The sequence below is a fragment of the Metopolophium dirhodum genome, chromosome 6, assembly GCF_019925205.1.
Source record: "Metopolophium dirhodum isolate CAU chromosome 6, ASM1992520v1, whole genome shotgun sequence".
Taxonomy (NCBI): Eukaryota; Metazoa; Arthropoda; class Insecta; order Hemiptera; family Aphididae; genus Metopolophium; species Metopolophium dirhodum.
Genome location: NC_083565.1, coordinates 26,421,159 through 26,444,906, shown reverse-complemented (window position 1 = coordinate 26,444,906; position 23,748 = coordinate 26,421,159). Strand labels below are relative to the sequence as shown.

The 23,748-nt window shown below is 29.0% G+C and overlaps 1 protein-coding gene across 1 annotated transcript in view; it reads left to right on the top strand.

Moving 5' to 3' along the window:
• Positions 1-11,340: 11,340 nt before the first annotated feature.
• The window catches only part of LOC132946764 (hillarin), a 44,979-nt gene continuing 32,571 nt past the window's right edge, over positions 11,341-23,748 (top strand). Inside the window, exons 1-2 of the mRNA XM_061016823.1 lie at positions 11,341-11,681; positions 17,583-18,388. Of these exons, the coding sequence (XP_060872806.1) occupies positions 17,825-18,388 (564 nt within the window). The 5' untranslated portion in view covers positions 11,341-11,681; positions 17,583-17,824. The remainder of the gene's footprint in view (positions 11,682-17,582; positions 18,389-23,748) is intronic.

Here is a 23,748-nt window from a genome sequence, read left to right as displayed (position 1 = left end):
AAAATACCTTTACATATCGGAAATAAAATAAAATATTTTATCATTGTCATTTGTCAATATTATCTTCAATAAGCAAATTCACCGGTTTTGTTTATTAAATTTCATTTACCTAGGTATTTTTCTATTTTCTCGACTTTTCCTGTCAATACAAAACAAATTTTAATATTTATTATGGTCAATTTTAATACATATAGTATACGTTTTAACAAATATTTTCACCCAAGTTATAATTAGATACTCGATTAGATACTTTTTGTATTTTATAATTTCCCCTTTGAAATGAAAGATGTTTTACAAACTTAGGCGCAACAAGGGACATTTTTTGGGGGAGGGGGCTAAAATTGTATCTGCAGCACCAAACCCTCACGGTTAATATTTTAAACTAAAATATGATTAATTTTCATGAACACTATCGTGAAGTGTGTGAAACAAAATACTTACTATACAAAAGATTAGTAACTGTGTTAAAAGGGAAGCTGTGGGTTTTTTTATCGTTTATAAACAGTGTAAAAAAACACACAAGTTTTTGAAAAGTTTACATTTGGCCAACGTCTATGTGATGTCTCCTGGATTAGACTGAATGGACTCAATACAAAGAGCCAAAAGATATTTGTTGAACTCAATTCTGATATTCCAATTCAATATTACCGCTATATTGAAGTACTTACCCACCTATTTGTATACGGTATACATAATATTTATGGACCAGGTGATGGATGAGTTAATACGCGATAAGATATAAGATAATATAATAAGATATACGGTGTGTATATAAAATATATATATACCTATAGTATATAAGATCACTAACCTTTATTAAAATATGATTATAACATTGACGTTTTATAATTAACTATATAATATTATGTACTTGGTATTCCTACACAGCTACACCTATTACCTAGCTATTACCTACTAATCAGTAATCAGTTATATATAGGTACTGTTTCTTATACACTCATAGGTACCTACCTATATTATATTATTATCTACACGTTATGTGTCTATAGATACCTAAATTCTTGGATAACCAACGATTGTGGTTTTTATATAAAAATGTATATATAATAAGACTAGCTGATCCCGCGCACTTCGTTGCCCGTAAAAAATTACAACTTTTAAAAAGTTGAACAACTCCTATTGGGTGCAGCTCAGCCTCCCTGGTAGGCTCGCGAACAATCTGCCGTTACATGCACCTGATCTGCCCGATTAACCTATGGCAACTAATGGCAAAATAATAAATACTAATTTCTGCTAATTATATTAGTATAATACCAATAGAAACCATTAAAAAAAAAAATTTCCACCGTAAATCTCAAAATCTCCGTTTGAGCACCTCCCCGGGTTGGACCTAGGAGGGTGAAAAATACTTAACAACCTATTCTCATACTTACCAAATATACGAAAAAAATGTCATTAAAATTGGTCGAGCCGTTTAGGCGCGAGGAGTGCGACCACAAACGAGATTTTTATATATTAGAGATATAAAACGCATGGTTATAGGTATTATGACTTAAAACTCTGTTTTTTTCTATTTGGGACGGCCAGTACAGAACATTGTAGAAAAATCGAAACCTTTATATACACCATACACGTAGACGTGAGTACTGTAAATTATAGAACCTATAATAATTAGGATGTCCAACTGTCCAAATATTAGTCAAACAAGTAAGCGATTAAGTACTAATTTAATAATTAATAATTTTCTGTTGTCATTAACAATCGAAATGATATACATTATATCTGAAATCACAGAGTTGGAAAAGTAGATCAACAATTCTAACTTTTATGTAGGTATACATGCTTACACATGATTATTTTTTAATGATATATTTTTTTTTAATTACACTGGGGCACGGCGATGTATTATAATAGTATGATTACGAAAGGCATTCGTTAGTTAACTTTTTGCTAGACTTACCCATAATATTATCGAATACCACAAGTCGTTTGTATGGTACAACGTACAAAATACATGTACAATAGCTGAATAGCGGATGTGATTTTAATGTTTGCCTACGAGTCCTACGCGTTTTAATATGTTGGCCTCCGGCAGCATGGCCACGTAAAATTCTACAATAAAATTACTTCTTTTTAAGTGTAACTCGTATAAATTCATGTATAACATGTATAATTATCACTTATTAGTTATTTTAATGTCCAGTCTGAGGTCTGTCATATAATAAGATAAATAAGTGTGTACTAATACAGTAATACCTGCATACCTATCTAAATACCTAGGTATCTAATATACAAAATTAAAAATATAGAAACCAACACCATGTACCTACACATATTTTACTATTTTGTTAATAAATAGTAAATAGGATATATTATTTGTAATTTAATTTTAACTACGTGCACGAGTAGATTTATATTTTATATTCGTGTGAATTCTGGTTGCGTTCTTGTAAAATATTTCTGTACTTATGCGTTTTTTTCCCATTTATATTTATTTGATACAAATTTGAAAATAAAAAAGGTGGGCAATTGATGTCACTCTGTTGTACAGTAGGTTACAAGTGGGTCACTGTAATGAATTGTGTATATCATTGTATGAGAAAAACGATTCTGAGCGAAGACAGTCAGCCTATGATGTATTGATATGACTATGTATATTTGATGATATTATTGTGAATAAAGTAATTTATATTTACCCTATTTACGTAGGACCTTCTTTTAAATTTTCAATCCTTAGCTATAAAAGTTGAACATTTTATACATTTTTAACTATACAATCATTTTTAAATTTTATATTTGATAAATGATGTCAAAAATCAAACTTTAATGTTTATAAAAAAAAGTTGTGCCAATATATTTTTTAATATTTTTCAACTGTTATTTAGGCAATATATCAGGATCCTTGTATTAAATTATCACGCTTTTTGGCCCTACAAATACAATTTTATTGATATTTATAGAAAAAAAAATTAAATAAAAAGTAGGTAAGTGGATGTCGCTCTGCTGTACAGTAGGTTAAGAGTGGGTCAATGGATTGTATTAAACTTGAATTCAATGATATAATATCATTGTATAAGAAAAACGATTCTGAGCGGAGACGGTGTGTGAGTCTGTATTTTTTATATTGTTATTATTAATTATTATAGCCTGTTAGTTGAATTAATATTATAATATAATTATTATTTTTTATTCGTTGCTCTGGTGATAAACAAAGCGTTAGAAATTTTTATTAGGTTTTCGTAATTTGTCGGTAGTTTTTCCTGTGGCATTAAATAACAATTGAGAAAATCGAAAAATGACCTCTTAAAGTACCATCTTGATCCAATTTGTTAAAAGATAAGGTACTATATGTTGAAATCGAAGCACTCCTTCTGATAGAAATTTGGTATACAGGATATAAAAAAAAATAAACACCCTTGTAAAACCACTAGCTTCCTTGCTCCGTTCAAAATCTAAAATTGGAAACTGAAAACTGAAAATGTCCGTAAACAGTTCAAAACAATTAAAAATATTTTTAACATTTTATAGTGTATAGAAAATGCTAATATAAACAACCAGTGAAAATTTCATATGTACCGAATAGATATTCGGTCATTTACTTTATAGTTACAACAAAAACCAAAATCGATTTTGTCGAAAACCGATTTTGCGTAAAAATTCCTGTTTTTCCTTAATTTTATGTTGTCTCTCCCGGCACTTTTGAAAATTATTGGGAATTTTAAATTTCTACTCCCAATTGCGCCAACTAGAACACTTTCCCATCGAACAAGATACCTACTGTTGAAGAAAATCGAAACAGTTTTACTGCTCCAAACCATAATGACAGACACAACAAAAAAATATATAAAAGAAACACACATCAATGTGTAATCAATACATTCATCGCTCCGCTCAGAATCTAAAATATGAAATTTTTATATTTACATTATTATTCATTATGACACTAACAATAATTGGAATATTAAAAATCGCCTCAGCTCAAACCTATTGTTAACTAGTTAATCAATAATAACCCGTTTTAAAAATTATAATCCGTCAAATCAAATTCCTCCAGTTTTGTCTGGCTTTTTAGTCTAAAAGTCACTTTTTTTCATCGACTGGAGGCTCTTAAGGGGACTAAAGATCAATCCTTAAGAGGACATCACACGGCCATTTGTCGTCTCCGTCTTACAAGTGCGTAACATAGCAAATTTACGCTCAGCAAATCGTTAGTTCAACTTTAATACTTAGAATATCCTATTGGAAAAATTTAATATTGACTACCTATATACCTATTTTGGAGTTCCGACTATATTCTATTTCAAATCGGAAGATAGTGTTAAATTTAAATTTCTGAGTATTCTTTCTACACAAAAAATTGTTCACTTGAAAATATTGGCGGGTAATAAAAAAAAGTTCAAGTAAAACCTATACTAAGAATCTAAGCCATTATTGTAAAAACCTTTACGTTCCTCGTCGATTCTCTCAAAATTAAAAAATTAACAAAAACATCACTATAGAGAGTAATTGTATTTTAATTATTACGATATTTGTAGACTTGTAGTGTTTATTTGTACTATAGGGTGCGGTTGATGTGCATTGATGTGCATTGGCCATTGGCGTACCTACACTGCAATATACCTATATTTCCATTGATGTTGGATACGTATATATTAAACAAAAAATATGTATAAATATAATATTATGTCCTATAAAGAAATTTTCACATTATTATATATGGTGAAAAAAAAGTCAATGGTAGGGAGGGGGGGGGAGAACACCCAATTCCAGTATGTGTTGTATATACGCAACAGCGTTGACGGTTACAAAACTTCAATAATGACGTACATTTAAGTTGTATATTATTGTTGGTCAATGCGTGTGGCGCGGCGATTTCATTTCACATGACGTATATAGTGTGTTGGTTCCCAATGTTGCATAATGTATTAATGTATCTATGTCCTATACATATTATCATTGATTATATGAACATTATATACATTTCATCGTCTAGGCACATGAATTAGTAAGAATAGTGGTACACTGGTACCTATAATAATAATAATATGTATAATAATAATAATAATTCGTTTACTTCTTAAGGTGATTTGTAAAATGCAAGTAAACGTACAATCGCATTATATTAGTACATAAATACATATTATTCCTAGATAGGTATGTGAACCCGTTTTAAAATAATGGTTGCATTGCGTTTAACTACAAGTATAATATCTACTACCTATACCTACCTTTACATTTTTTTTTTGTATACAATTTTTATTTTTATAACTTATGAAAAAAAAAATTGTTAACACGAATATACTAGCTGATGTATAATTATAATGAATGGGTGACCTCGTGTCCCTATTTACATAGGTACCTATGTGCTTTTGTAAAATAATAATTATTGATATATATTACCTACATATCTGCCATAGTTAAATTCGTTTTACACATATTATATTGTGGGTACCAGCTCTATCTTGGATCTGTTGTAACTTACTTATAACCTATACCTTTTTTAAACCATTTGAATTACCACAATGTATCGATTTTCTTAAAATGATCTATTAGATAGGCAAAACATATTTAATAAATTACAAAAAAATCTTTAACATTTGTTTGTTTTTTACATTGCCTATTTAGGTATAATGTATATAGTAATATTAATTTAAATTATAATTTTTTTATGTACCTATGCATATTATACTTAATACTATAAAATATAAATAAGACTAATAAGTAATAATATTTAATAGATACCTACTAATTATTATAGTATCCAATTATATAAATCTGTCAATAATACTTATATTTATTTATATGGAGGTAATAATATAGTTCATAGAAATTAATAATATATTTAAGATTTTGAGCGGTATTTTAAGTAAATACTTCATAGGTAACAGCGGATATAGTTCAACACATTTTTTTTTAAATTTTCAAACTTAAATATTTAATCAACTAAATAAAATAATAAAAAAAATGGGCCTCGTAGGTACACGTTGTAAATAATTAGGATATTCTATCAGAATGTAGTTCGAGGTAATCGTTATGACTTATTTGAATTAGAGTTGTCTGTTTGAGTGAAAAATAAACGTACCTATACGTCCTATACTTATAAAATATGTTTCTTGCGGTTACTACTAACATAAGCTTATGTATTGTTTTTTCTAAATATATTATCATCGCTCTACTAGTGAATGTTAAGAACGACCCGCAGTCAAGTTTGATTTTATTATTTTAATTCCAATCAAAGTTAAAAATTAATTTAAGTATTCCTTTCTGTCGTGTACTGACACACACTCACATGTATTGTTATTTTTTATTTTTTATTTTTTCTGTCTGTCATCATCACCTTTTAAAGCACCAATAATGCTTTAATTGTCAATTTCTAGTATGATTTTTGGTAGCAAATTGGTTGGAGGTGCTTTGGGAATTGGGGGTTAAATGTACGAAATTCCTAGTACTTTCACAAATGATTAACTTTAGATCCATATTAGCATTTACTGGATATGATAATATAAATGTCGATTTTTTTTTCGATTTTGTACAGTAAAAATTTCGTTTTTGGATGAATTATCTTGTAAATTTAATTTAAGTAGGTTCCTTATAAGTTGTTGGTAAACCAATTAAAATATAAATAATATACGCTCACAATTTTTTTTATAAGCGTTATCATAATGTTATCATTTTTACAAAAACAGGATAATTTGCGAATTACTTTGTATGTAAAAATGAATTTTTTTAATTTTATTACTTAAGGTTTAAAATGTAATATAAGATTGTTTATAAGTTTTTGTTACTTAAAATTAAAAACAAGTTTAATATAAAGGCACATCAATTTTTTATGTCAAATTTTGACGACAATAGATATATAATATATTATAGTGGACAAATGGAATAAATGAACACCCTAAATATTAAAGTTTAATTGTCATACTATAGCTAATTAGTGATTACTATTGTATATACATTAGCATTGAAGTATGATAAGGCTTTATAAGAGTTAAGGGTTCCGGAAGGTTAGGTAATTAGGTTAGTGTATACACTCTTAACCCATTTCTGACATTTTATGAAGTGTTTTTAACTTGATTCTCGATCTTAAATAATTTACCTACTTTCTCATTTTCTTATAGGAATTCTGTAAGATATGTTTAAAACTTTAAAGCATTATCTTCCATACTAAACTTGTATACATATTTTAACAGACAAATTATATTTATGTTGGACGTATTCTAAATGTAATTGTCTTATTGATTTATTGATGAATTAGCAATTGTGATCTGTTTCCTAATTTTGTATAAAGGTGGAAGACGAAATGAGTAAACAAGAAATAAAAATGAATTACAAAATGTATCTTCTTAAATTTAACAGAAAAAAAAATAAGTCGAAGTTGTAGTTTAGACACATTATTTACCAAGCTTTATTTATTACTGTACTAAGTGTAAGTATACTATAAAGATTTAACTCTTTTTGGGAAATGCGTTATAACGATAGTAGTATTAAATATTTCATTAATAATGAATAAAAAATTTATTTTAGAAAATTGTAACAGCATTGCAGACCGCTGCAGGTAACAACTATAAGTTGTAATAATGTACAATATTTATAAAATGATATGGGTATGAGGTTTCTAATAAATTATCTTATTATTTTGATTGTCTTCAGTAGGTATTAGCGTTGATTTTAGGATTACGCAAATTAGGTAAATGGTTTGATTTTTATTGAAAAGCTAAAACACAAAATTACTACCTATCTATATCATTTGTTATCTATAACTATTTTATAATTTGTAGTTGGGAAAGTTGGGCGTTTGTTTATATTTAAATGTGGCAATATAGCTGACCGGATATAAATAACCGCACTAACATTTTCATGGCTATGTTTTGTTTTCACGGTTCATGTGAATTGAATGTCACGCAACAGTATCTATACGAATACGTATGTATATCACTACGTGTATGCATAATGCATCCATAATCATTAATCATGTAGGTACCTACATTTGGAATAAGCTATGTCTACATAGTGCATAAAATATAAAATATATTATATTGTCGTTTATTTACCTATATGGCTATATTGTTATTGGATATACCTGCACTATGCACTACGCAGCCTACATCCGATTTAGTTTACGATTTACATATTTCACAGTTTGTATATCCGGTTTTGACAGTCATCAATTGTTAAAAATTAAGTCGTATATGCATGTAAATAAGTTCCATATAATATGTACTGACATGCAGTTTATGGCGTACCTACCTACATATATTTTTTGTGCATTCAATAACAATGTTGATACCTGCAGACAAATAAAATTTCACACGTTCTTTTTGATCGTAAATTTAATAGAATGTAGATTATGTCTTATAGATACAATTCTACTGGTGGAATGCAAAATGAGCTAATAGTGACAGTCTCAATACTTTACAGAAAAGCAAAACCCAAATTTTTATGTTAACAGATGTATTGCTTGTCCAGAAAATTAAAAATTTAATATTTCATCATGGCCAGTAGAACATTACCGCGTGCAAAATTTAGAAAGCTTCGGTCATCCCATAAAATGCAACATTATTGTTTAGCCCATATAAATGTCACTAGGAAAAAATTGCCTTTTACCAGTCGATTAAAAATTATAGATTACAATAATCTATTAGTAGGAATAATAATAATTTTTTTTTTAAGATTTTGGCCATTATTAAGAATGAAAATAGTTGCGATAACCGATATTTTTGTGCAGAAGAATACAAAGTTACAATAATAATAGGTGTCTAACAAATAGTAACAGTGTAAAATACTAATATATTTTATATAAATAATATGATTATACTAATAATGACTCCAGTCACAAATAATACAATTGAGATACATATCCAATTGACCTGTACATATAAAAAATGGGCATGTATATTGGTTGATTCAAATGAAAAATTGTATTATATATTAGGTATCAATGTCCAGGTGTGAACTGGTTGAGATGCTACGACATCCCTTGCTCTAAAATATATTGCCCCCAGTATGTATAAGTGTCCCATATACATTCAGTAGTATTATTGTCTTAAGTTAACATATCCATAATACAAGGTTATAAGTACCTATAGGTTTTCTTTTATTTCGTATGAATAAAATAAAGTTTGTTAACTTACAAATCCGCGTTAACTTGGTACCTATAGTTACGTTTTTTAAACATATTTTAAATATTTTATTAAAACAAATTTAAATATCATAATATTAATTTATAAGTTCCTTTTTTTTAATTTTCCCCAAAATGTTTCGTTATATTCCATAAAATCGTGTAGTATTAGTAGAACCGTCAATACCTATACTGTTGAATGACTTTTACGCATCTTATAAATTCTAATAGTATTGAGCTTTCAGCTTTAATTCGGCGAATTAGAGTTTTATTTATTTTTGCTCTTTATTTCTATACCTACGACTTATTTAATACCTACAAGTATTATATATCATCTATACTATACACCTATTACTATATTACAATGATTTCAACAATATAAATCTCCATTTTTTTATCGTTTGTGTTTAAAAATTATTGCCAGTTGTTACTTTTTTTTTACAATTCATTATGCCAGTTTTATGTATGAAAAAAGATATGAAAGTGTATTAGGTTAATAAGGTTTATTCTGAATTTATGAATTGTATCCAAATATTGGGTCAAATACTCAGATTAGTAATTTTAAATATTTATTTTTAAATGTATTATAATTATATTAGTTATAGTTATAACAATGCTGTATCATTGTAACATCGTTCATTTTAATAATTGAATAAATATAGTTTTAATTTCAATTATAATACTGCTGTTATATAAGCATCCATCGATCGAAGATTAATTATTGTAAAATAAAGTCTCGACCAATAAGTAGTATTGATTATAAATACTTGTAAATAGTAAATATTCTGAATCTTCGAGATCCAAGTATCCTTTTGAAAATGTTTAGTAAATACTAGTTAGTAAATAATATATAGGTGGAACCTAGGTATTTAACATAGTATTATGTATCATACCATTGTACCAACAATAATTTATTGGAAAAAATTAATAATTAATAATTTTTATAGTGTATATTAATATTTATATAATTTAATATATTATTGATATTAACTTTTGAATCAATACCGACTTACTCATTTATTGTATTAGAACAATAGAACGGTGTGAATATGTTCGTGGTATAAATAGGAACTAGTATATATTGTACATATCGTAAAATATAATAATAAACATTAAAGTTAAGTACTTAAGTCCCCCCATGAACAAAATTTTTGAATTAGTCACAAAATAATTAAACCGGTTATTGATAGATAAAATATCAAATTTCGTTCAATTTTGAACTTCAAATGCTTAAAAAAAAATTGATCCTATATATCTTTAACGTTTTTTAAACAACTAGCTATAATATCAACTTATTAGAGACCTTGTATTCAAGTTTAAAGCTTTTTGACCTAGCCAAATTGTATTTATATACAATAAAATAGGTAGCTCAAAATATTAAAAAAATTATGTCATATGTATAGAAAATGTTAATTAAAACATTTGGTAAAAAATGTCAATGTTCTACGGTAATTTGATTTGGAATAAAAACAAAAGATTTTGTCAAAAACTGATTTTATATAGTGTTTACGTCCGTTTTCACTATTATTTCTTTTGTTTTTCCTAATAATTTAATAAAGTAGTGGGAACTTTTTACTTTTGACTCCCTAATCCCTAGGGACCAATGAGATTCATTTCATATCAGAAAAGATATGGAAATTGAAAATGTCTCCAGACACAAAAAAATCCCTATGAGATTGTAAAATCAATACATTCATCGCTCCGTTCAGAATTTAAAAGGGGTAGTCGATTTAGTACATGTATAGCCTGGTATAGGAATCCACGTATAATTAAAATTGTACACGGTTCTATAATAATATAGTCTCGACATTTTATAACGAATAAAGATAGTTAACAGTGTTGCTTTATCTCTTGAAATTATTTAGAAGAATTCGTAAAACATGTCTATTGTATAATATATATTACAACTAACTTATTAATTTTTATTTTTATTACATTGCTGGGCACAGCGTAATTTATAAAATGCATAAACATTTTTTAGGTTTTCCCATTTCGTGTATTTACGTTTAGATACAATTAAAACTTGTACTATAAAAAAATGATCTTCTGGAAAAATAAAATAAATGATTGTGTTATTTGCAATGATTATTTTTTTTTATCTTCAATACAGGTACTGCGAGTATCCGAGCATGAATACAAGACTAATGTGAATGGTGGGGGATATCGTACACAACGAGCATATAGGTACTGGTAGAGAGGAGCACAGGTGAAACCGTATAACCAGAAAACCACTGGTAAGGTCGTTCGCGGCTCCGGCAACACGGTTAGTACCGAGAATACATTGGACCGTGGTAAAAGTGTCGCGCTCGACGTCGGTAGTAAAAAAAAAAGTGAAATATTTTAAAAACAAAATAAATACAAATCGAGAGCTTGTGATTGTGCGCGACCACGTTGGTTTTTCGAGTGACTTTACGTACATATTTTTTTTTATGTTTATTGACACTTAAATAAAAAACCAAACGTTAAAATAACTAAAATGGCCGAGTTATAATGCAGTCGTGGTTCTTTAAGTGCGCGGTGTGTGTGTGTGCAAGTGGATAATAAGAATCTGTCAAAATTGCGAATGCATATATATGCTGTCAAATTCTTAGAATAAACAAAGGTAGGTACTTTACACACTATATATATTATAGATTTACAAAACCATAAAGTTAGATTTTAAATGTTTTAATGAAATTGGATTGTGCTTTGTAAGACTGTAGTTCTAGAAATATTTATATATAATGTACATATATAATTTTAACAATTGTTGTTTTTGATAAAATGTATACTCAACTTATAGGGAGTATTTTTGCCATTTGATCCGCCGTTAAAGTCTCTAAATCATTTATCGTAAAACAATATTAATTACTACACAATATGATACGTTGATACACATACCTAGATTTATGCCTAAAACTTACATTTTAATACCAATAACGAAAAATATTCGTCCAAATCTACTGTAGATTTAAATATATTATAGATGCTTAGACTATATTTTTTGATTGGTAATCTAACTTAATAAGTGACCTGTTCTTAATTGTAATAAGTTTAAATGTTATGTAAGACTACATACAATGTAGGTAGTTATATACGCACAATTGCACAACATGTTTCCGTATAATTTATTTACATACATTTAAAATTCTTCTAATTAATGTTTTATTTAAGCTGTGATATCGCCATGTAATCACTCAAACGTCTGTGCATTGAGCATAAACAAATACAATAAACTGTATTTTTTAATGTTTACAACACTGCAGGCACTCTTGATAAAAGGAAAGGTTTTTTAACAGTTACTAAATCTATAGCAGTAACTAAATTCATTAATTTTAAAAGATAGTTTAAATTTATGTTGTTTTTAGATCGAAATATTAAATGTGTATAAGGTTTAAGATGATATGACAGGTGTGTTATTTGTTCTATCACTCTAACCCACGGCAACACAGTAAATTTGAGTTCGGCAGCTTTTGTTGTTATAGTTTACATATTAGATTTAGTTGACATATTATTATCAAATTTACAGTTAGTGATATTATTGGTTTTTGTAATTTTTATAACTGCTTTTTTACGATATTTAAATTTTTATGTAAGTTATGAGTACCTATGTATAGTATTACAATTTAGAAATGCACATAATATAGGTTTAGCAATAGCATATAAATTGAAATACCGTAAAAAACGCAATGTTTGGACACAGATAATGTTCTTTACTTTATAAGTTTAATAATTAAATGTACTCTAATATTAAAGCTAACAACACGAGGTTGATTTTCCTGAACGAAATTTTCTATGTTGCGTGTGGATCAAAGATATAAATTATAATATATTAAAAAAATCTTGTACTCATATAAATAATTATAGGTATTTAGATACTATTAATACAATAGTTTATAATATTGACTTACACATTTACACGGAGTAGATACGTAAAACACTACGATATTTAATGTTATCAGTTTATCAATAATAAATTAAATAGGTACAAGTTTAAATTATTATAATTGTATAATCAAGTATCAAACAAAGTTATTATTCTAATTTTATATCCCGATTGTTTTCTGCTCTTGTAAAATGTGTATAAAATAAGTTCTTATTTTAAAACGTTATTAATTTAAAATAAGTACGTATCAGTTATCAATCAATAGAACATTTTAAGACTAGTTGCAACAAACCCGGCATAGTATTTCTCTCAATAACCGATTTTCTATTTGTAGTCGTATACATTAATATTATAATAATTGAAGATGTAAATCGCAATAAGAACTTAGATTCCAATAATTACAGTCGAGACTTAAATAGCAAAAATGTTGACAGTTAATGATAGGTAATTAAAAATAGGTATACCTTTTATTTTTATTTTTATATGTAGGTGTATATTTCTATGCATATTTATGGACTTTCTTATTGAGCTTTAATTTATTCATATCTTCATTCTATGCTTATAAAATATAAATTCCACTAGAATATGTATAAAACAATCATCAGATACTTGGACATGTATTTGCACCTGAAAAGCGAAGGTTCATTTAGACGATACGTGTATTTTAATCGTTACAAGGATAATTATTATTGTTATTATAACACATCCAATTAGTATTTTTTTTCTCATAATTGATTTTTCTTTGCAATACTGTGCCACTACTAAATAGGCGCTAAAAAGTATTTAAGAATTAAAAAAGCTCAAAATTAAAGTTATTTTAAAATTTTGAATTTTAAATAGAATTTTTAATAAGTAGTAAAATAACAAATTGTATATTAAATACTGTAATAATTAAATAACACTTTGAAATGGTTTTACTATCATGTTGATAGAATTATGTTAGAGATGTATTTTAAAATAAATATTAATTAGATAAAAAAAAAGAAACAAAGAATGTATTGATTTTACCATGCAATTTTTTATAGATTTATTTCGAAAAGCACTTTTTTGAGTATTAACATAAACCAATAAGTTCTATGGAGTACCTACCTATAAATAGTCAATGATGTAGACGGATGGTTACACATAATAATACAATTTATTATTTTCATATTTACTATTTAGCAATAGTTTTCACGAAATCCACTAAAAACTAAAATCATTTTGGAGAAAAAACATTTTTCAATAAAGACGACAAGCCTAAATCTCAGTATCTGCTGCACTTTTAAAAATTATATCCATAATTAAGTGGTACAATGTAAATAAATTGTTTTTATGTGAAAAGTAATAATAATTGGTAGACATTTTTGGAAAAATTCAAACATTTTCCAGCATATTTGAGTATAATTTATACTCTGTTTTCAAGCAATCGAGGTGCTTTATATAACTTTTAGTTATTTTACTGCCTAAAAATAGATTTGAGAAATGTCCTTTAAAAATGGCATACCTACATAGTTTCTAAACCATTAGTTCTCTCGCTTACCTTAAAATCTATTGATATGCATTAATTTATATTTTATGCACCAAGCGCTGTTTGTTACATTATTATTAATAATAACACTAATAATTTATTTATTACGTAGATAAATTCCAATAACAAAGAGTTTTATTGTATACACAATATTCATTAGGTAACGACAAAATTAAGATAATTCGTTTTTGTAAATATACATGTAAAATAAAAAACAAATTAAATATGTTATATGAAAAATACTTATATATTTGTTGAAGGTATATGATTTAAATATTTGTTGCACATTATTTTGCATTTATCAATACAACATGTACTATTACTTAAATGTCCTAGACCGTATACTTAAAATTTAAAGAAAAGATTTTTTGCTGATTTACATCCCTACTACAGACACTGTACAGTATACGTCTATATTACATTAATAATACGCATGTATGAAAATGTATAACTGTAAAAAATTCATCAGCTAAAATATTATACTGGTTTGAATAGACATTATAAGTGGCTCTTAAAAAGTTTATAATTAACGCCTAAACGCCTTGTTACTATAATTTATTATATTTTCCCATAAAGATTAATTCATTTTTATAAAAAGGTATTATGTGACTATATAATATAACGAAATAATACAACATTTCATATTTATTTAATAATAATATCAAATATCATATTCATTTTCAAGGATTCGAAACTGTCAAGTAACAATAGGTACTTTTCGAACGTTTTGAAAACAATTGCAGATCTATTATAATATATATATGTGTGTGTAAAATAACTTGATATCCCAATCTGTTTTTCTTGTTTCCAGTCTTTCTACTGTTTCGGTCAACAAATGCCAATCTTGAGTAATTTAAATCTCTTAAAACGTGGGTGTATTTCGTTGCACCGTTTGCCTCAACAAAATATCGTTAATAATATATTTGAATTTAGTTACCTAATTACTAAAAATTAATAACAAATAAGTAGTGACTACATTTTTATATTATAGGAATTAAGAATTACGTAGAAAAACAAGAATATCATTTGGTTCAACAAAAATGCATCTAACGACACGACTTCGTGGCTTAAACTTTGAATAAACGGGGGAACAAATCATACTACATAGTCTAAATTAACATGCTTTAGGCCTTTAGGGTAGCCAAAATGGTTTTAAAATAATTACTTGATTTAGAGAGTGCTGAAAAACTGTTTACTAATCCCTGACTTTGTACCAGTAACCGTGTACCTAGTAAAATACTGAAAACAGTTTAAACGCTATAAAAAGTATAAAGCAAATAACTATAGAATAAACTATCCATATATATATTACAGTTTTTCATTCAATAGGTTGTATAATAATATAATCCTTAATGGGTGTAACCAGTTATCCATGTTTGTAGTTTAATTTACTACACATATAAATACGTCAGATTTCATACTGATGTATTATTTACCTTGTCAATAGTTCATTCAGTACCTATTGATATCGAATTATAATATTTGTATTATGTAAGTAGAGCTTATGATATTAGTTTTTTTTCTTATTATTGTTTATGTATCAATTATAAGGTGATTAGCTTACAATAATTATTATAACAGTTGGACTTTGATTATTTAGGTAGATAATACATATAGACATATAGTGATATTTACATTAAATTTACATTATATTCAGTTGTAAGCACAAATCAATATTTTTAAAAAGTAATTATTTTTTTTTGGTATCTGCATAGGGTCTTATTGCTTTGTTATAGTACTGTTATCAGTGCGTTAAAGGTATAATTTGTTATGCCATGAATACAACTATATTTTTGGTCGTCACTCTTACTAAGCTTAAAATGAACATATATTATGCATGATAAAAATATACCTACGAATTACATAAATAAATATATATTTATATTATTTAATATCATGAACCATATGGCATACAATACCTAATATAAGAGTAAATAGGAGTACATTCGACCGTTAAATATAAATTACGATACATATATATAATACTACTATTTACTATGTACCTGTACTACCTCTACGTTTTTAGTTGTATTTTAGACGCTGTGTTATTATTAAATACTCACGGTTGTGGTTGTTCAATTATTACAGTATATACGCTATTAACATTTTTATGAGAGAGTTTCCTTGACCACAAAACATTTTATATTTAGGTACATCGATAGTACCTATACAAACATTACACAAGAAACTATATATTTAACAGTATATATATGCTGGGAACTGCTTTCATCCTTTAATATTTTTTTTTTTACTTTATTCTAACTAATAATTATATTGTAGAGTTGAAAAATAATTTTAAAAAGTAAGTACACGTATGTAAGCATCAACGTGTAGTTAGGTATATCAATACGTACTTGGGTCAATATTTCTGTGGGTATAGCGTATAGATCGGATAACTACATAACGCTTGCTTTTATTTATATAGTAACATTAAATGACAATGTCTACTGCTGACTTTTAAAAATTGTGAGTTTCTCATAATATACCTACTGCAGGTATTCGTCCATAACGATTTTGAGTATTTACTGAAGCTTACAGCTGAATTGGTTCCCATTCGGCCTATTTGATTCCCGTTTAAATGTGTGATGTATCCCATTACTGGTCGAGTTGGTTCCCTCTTTTCACTGTAAGATAATGGCCTGCAAGTACGCACATTTCCCTTCCCATTTTTACTGGCCTAGGACTGCCAACTTAGTAATAGATAATAATAATAATTTAAAACAAATAAACTGTATTTGAAATTTAAGGTTGTCGGGGTGAACATTTTAAGCAAACTTTCTTCAAATATTTCGATCATCGCGTATACAGTTTTTTTCAGCAGGATTTCATATCGCAAAAATTATTTTATAAATATAAAATCTGAACTATTGATACTAGCTTGGTAACGGAACTGAACAGATACGGAAACCAACTCAGGTCGCCTGAAAATACGTTTTAAAAAAACGAGAACCAATTCGGTAACAGCCACACCTATGGTGTTCCGTCATTATATAAGATAATATAATATAATATATTATTTTTATTATAAGATGTATACAAGAGGTTTTGTTTTCGCCACATTTATGATACACGCTGTTGGTTATACTTTTGTCTATTATAAATAATAATATTATTAATATGTTTTGCAGGCCTCGACGACGACGACGACGTTCACCCGCAACCGCGGTCTAGCGTAAGGTCACTGGTGCAGTTCATTGATCGTTTATCACACTAAATCGTTATACGCTACCTAGGTATATGATTTCCGATACGATAAGAATAATATAATGATGCGAGGGGCCGCCGACCATATTATTGTGATATAACGCGCACGATCTCGCTGCCCCCGTCGCCCCGACTGCAATACTGCAGGGGCTCGCGCTGCAGCACCATGTACCGGTCGAACTTTTACGAGAGCACGTGCCTGCGATGCTACCAGACGGTGTACCAGGTGGACCGGGTGGGCCCGCTCAAGGACTTCACGTTCTTCCACAGCGGATGCTTCAAGTGCGTCGTGTGCGGTACGAAGCTGACGCTGAAGACGTACTACAACAACCAGCACCGGCAGGAGGACAAGGAGGTGTACTGTTCGAGCCACGTGCCGAAAATCGGGCCGGGCCACCTGGACGGCACGTCGGTGGGCATCAGGAGCGCGCTGAACGTGCCCAAGTCGACGACGTACGTCAACGACCAGATACGCGGCAGCGGCAAGGGCACGTTCGACGCCGAGGCGCTCAACATCAAGCAGCACCTCAACGGCTCGACGCCCAACAACCGCGCGCAGTCGCCGCTACCGGTGCCGTACATCGGCTCGTCCACCCCGGACACCGGTTACCAGTACGGCCGGTTCGACGCCTCGGCGCTGCACATTGCGCACGCGCTCCGCGCCACCGAACTCCACAAATCGTACCCGAACAAGAACGGCATCCGGGAGAAGCCCATACACTGTTATTTGGTGAGTGTTCCGATGTATAATTAATAAATGTGTAATGCATAAATGCATATTTGATTGCATTTTTTTTGACATTTTTAATGCATTTTTTAAGGTTTTTTAGTGCGTTAAATTCACAGCCCTGCTAATTATTATATTGTGTGTTTTTGGGCGCCGTACGCGGTAGACATACTTTTCCATACAATTTCTCAAAATGTAGGGGGCTAACTTCCCCTTAAATAATATTATCTCAAAGTTAACCGAACATACGCTTGTATCGTAATACGTACGTGCGTATTTATACAGTTATTAATTTTTAAATCATTTTTGATTTATATATAAACAATAACATTATAAGGTACTTATCGTATACCTACAAATTATAAATTATACCTACTAATAGGTACCTATATTATTAATTATTTTAAGTATATGTACCTACCAACTACTTATTAGTCGTTATTAGTATGTATTATTATTAATTTTGTTAATCTCACTGTAGTGACATTGGCCCTAGTGACATTGGCACCTCTTTGCACGTGTCTCGGCGCAAGTGCCTATACTGAAACCAAACATTTTTTTAGGTAACAAAGTAATTGATTTTAGAAATTTTAAATTAGTGATCTATGGAATATCAACGCAAACATTGAGTATAAGTAAATAAAACATTATTTCTAATAAGAGTAAATGACACATTTTAATACCTACCTACGTAAAGTTTTAATTGAAAAAAAATGTATCGACGGAGACAAACACTGAGATATATCAGTACCCGGCACCCGGTGTATAATATAATATTATATTTATATACATTGGTACGTGATACGTATAAACGTATCTAACGATGGTTCTATAAGTTATATCCATCCCGTATTTTACAACTAGACTCTAGAGGAATATACAGGATTGTATATAAATGGTACCTAAATTTACTACTTCATGATGGTACGTATATAATTTTATTGAAACAGTCTGTATAAGGAAGTTTTTGTAATCTCTTCCTAATTCCTTATTTCCGTCTATATAAAAGCGCACGGATATTAAACTTGCTGTAAATTTTATAATTCAAGATATATATACAACAATCTTCTCCGTCGAATAAATACAATTATACGATCAATTATTCGGCCCTTATATTTTTATGGATATATAGGTCAATTATGCACCTATATAAATATATAATATTGTATGCATTGAACATTGAAATGCTTAATAGTTTTCGATGTATATTTTATAGGAGGCACCTACTATGTTTTTTTTCTGTCTATTTAATTTATTTTCGAATGTTTAGTCTGCATGTACGCGTGTACTTACATCATTTGCATAACACGAAACAATACAACGAATACATTATTATACTTACGTGTATACTCATCATGTGTGCGAACCATTTGTGGTTAAAACAATTAAGAATCGGCGAAAGGTCTTTTTAGATTATTTTACGTAATATACTCGAGTCACGCGTTGCACACGTTTGGAATGCTTAGAACATTAACACCCAAACCTCTTTCTATTATATGTACATCGTTCGTCAATCGTTTTTCCCATAATTGAAATATGTTGAAATTTAAGTCTGTAGTACCTACTTACAGTATCTACTATGCATATAAAGTGTTAAAAGTAGAAGAAAATCTGTGTTGTATAGCATCGTTAATGCAATTTATCTTTATGTACAAAAATCGATTTGCCATCGAATTTATTACTAATTGTTTTTACGACTTCACAAAGCAGTCATAAATATTATTCTAAACTTCGAATACCTAACTAGTAACGTTTATGTCATAATATACTCATATTGTTTACTCATGATGTATAATGTGTTAAATATAAAATATAAATAATGGAAGGATTATATGATTTTGAATTATTATATAATATTATGGTTTGGGTGTAATTCATTGATAAATTAGTTAATTAGATAACCCAAAATTAAATTGTTTATATCCTAAAGCAGTTTAAAAAAAAATACATATAATGTAACACCCGTTATCGGTTATTCCGTGCTTCTTCTATTTTTTTTTTTTTAAAAAAAACCTGCAAAATACATATGATACGCTTCATTATTATCATTATTTGTCATTCACTAATAGTTTTTTTCAACACATCAGTTCCATTAAAGCTAAAAGAAAAACATTTACCCAATAGTTAAATGCTCCATCAATTATCAGTATTATGTCAATGTGTGTGAGTATTTCACTTAATACTGGATTCTTAGAACTCTATAGTTATTTGCTACTCTCGGAAGGAAAGTAGTAGGTACTGCTGTTAAATACAATTAAGTACAATTTTCTCATTTTATTTAACGTCAATGAAATAATCAATAGAGTAAGAACAAAAACAATTATTTTATTCTGGTTAAATAAAAAAATGATAGTATAGAAGCCTGTCGGTATAATATGTATAGGTACATACCAATAACATTGGTAGGACATTTACAATATTCTGGTATTGAAACGTTTTGTTTTGTGTATTTAATTTCAAAAAAGCAAAATATATAGATTAAATAATGTGTAATACCTAATATTACTTATAAATATACCGAATTGAAAAATCATAAACAATATTAATTATTATTGTTTTTATTACATTGTTCACAATAAGAGTTTAATTTTAATATCGAGTAATCTGTTTTTTTTCTCGTATACCTGTGTATTGAACAATTTCACCTCATTTAACTTATTTCACTTTATATAAAAAGTGATAATATATTAAAAAAAATTTGTTAGTTTTAAAGATAATTTTATTTTACTTAGAAAAATCATGATATAATTTTTAAAAAAACATTATGACGGGTCATATTTTGCTGATATCGTTTACCAAATAAGAAAGCGAATAAGGCGAATTTAATTTTCAAACGGTCCAGGAAGCAGGAAGTTTTCTAAGTGAAAACAAAATCGTTCGGCTGTTGGGCTGTTGTAATCGGTCGGAAATGACTGGGCGCCATCCCAGCTGTGGTTCAAGCCATATACGAACATCGGAAAAAAAAAAATAAGAATAGGTACCCAAATGCAACGCGCAAGCCTGCAGGTGGCGAGAATAAAATTAAGGAAATATATTGTGTATAGGTATTCAACGCCGTCGCCCTGAAAATCATGACGATTAATTTCATTACGAGCGTATAAATTCGGTAGAAAAGCGAAGACCCAACGTTTTTATATATATATATTATATATCATTATTATATACGTACAACACTTCTATTAATTTTGGTATTATTTTGATAGTCTCTCTCTCTCTCTCTCGTGTACACACACACACACATAGTATAATAGTAAATAATAGCCGACGACAACGACTATATAGATACATCGGTGGCGGAGGTGCAGGTAGCGTACCGATCGTTGCGCGTGGTGAATGGAATGTCGACTCGGGGAATGAAGTGCAATGACAGTGTTCTTTTAGAATTTTGCGGTTCTCTCTGGCTGCGGTGCGCAGACCTATTGCAATTTATTTTTCTAGTTCACGCTTTATTTGGCTCATATATAATATATATATATATATATATACACACACACACACAACCACACAGTGTATTAGATACGGTAAATATTGAAACGGAATTACAATACGAATAATAATAATAATAAACGAAAAAGAAGATGCGGTGGACGAAAAAAATAAAAAATAAAAAAAATACATTACTGAGTCGATTCGATTTTTGTGAAATTAAAAAAAAAAAATTGCGGTAATGAGAGTTGATTTAACATAATATTATTTTTTAGTTCGACGTCCGCATGTAAACGTTAGAACAATATAATATAATAATTTGACTGCGAGCGACACCGCGGTGACTTTAACAACCGTCACGAATTCGCTGTAGACGTATATAATATCTACCTATATATGTATAACAATAAAATATCATGTGTATGTGACACATTCCATCGCATGTGTAGGTACGCCGTTTTCGCAGCGGGGACGTGGGTTAGGTCTTTTCGGCCTACAAGTACTAGAAACCTAGCACAACACCACAAGGACATATGATATTATGCAAAAAGATAATCACCGTGGTTAACAGAAAACAAAACCATCTTCATCGTATTACCGACGACGATAGCAATACACTGTTATAATATGTACCTGCAGTTTTAAAATGTACAGGTATATCATTATTCATTACCATAGACACGAACGATATACCTATACAAGTCAGGTTAGGTTAAGTTTAACCGTGTTCGTTTAGACGCTTTTCACACAAAACCATAGCTATATTGAACAAATTAGATTAGTTGTGTCCTTGAGGCACTTGATATTTCCTACAGTATATCTATGGTGAAATATACGGCTGTAATCGCCTCACGCACTATCCCATAAAATAAAACATATATACTGGGCGATTCGTTTAACTTATAATACACATTATCTCAAAAAGTGATTACGTTTTTGAAAATATCTTTTTTCGTCACAATTTTTTAAGTTATTGGGTCATAATAATTTTAAATTGAAAATTCGTTTGTGTGATAATTGATAATACTAATATGGCGAACTTGTATACTGTAAAATACTATTTTTAAAAAAAACACAAGAAGTTTTCGAGTTTAACAAACAACGAAAATAAAGTCCATACATTAATCATTGATGTGGCATTAAAATATATTATTATAATAATAACTCAATTTTATAGACGTTAACGATACATTAGAAAAGAACATATATTTTAATATTATGAAATAATATTTAATGGATATCGTGCAGGTCACACTAAATAATAATGTATTGTATTTTATTATTTTTTTTTTGCACTAGGTACCTTTTCTAAAAATCTAAACAATAAGAATATTTAGGGACATTAAATGAATCGTGAAAAACACGGTTTAAACATGTGTCCTCTATTATATTATGTGTATAATATGTGAAGCATTCCAAGGATTTTATATATATATATATACAGTAGTCAAAGACGACTGTCACGCAACCGTTGAATTCCAAGACTACACGATTAAAAAAAAAACATGTATTTTCGCAAAAAGTAAACGATAAACCATACATAATTTATGTATAGAAGATGTAGGTAGGTAGGTTATAGGTAGGTACCTATGTTATTATTATTTTAAACGATGCGACTGCGCGTGGCGCACAATATTTCACGATTTTCGGATTTTCATTTTAACCCAGAAAAAAAAACGTACGGTATGCGGTTGTACGCGCATAATATTGTGTACTACGGTGATGCCGAAAAAGGCGTAACGCTATCTCCCGCGATCGTTGTGCAGTAGTCGCGGCCGACGATCGTATAAATCGCACGAATTACGCGCGCCATTATAATGTTCTTGAAACGTCCGATACGCACTATGCAGCGAACGCTCCGCATTTCGTGCCGAGCGATTTTAATTCACACTAATAATTAGTGATCATCACTGCTAAATGTATAACAATGTAATAAA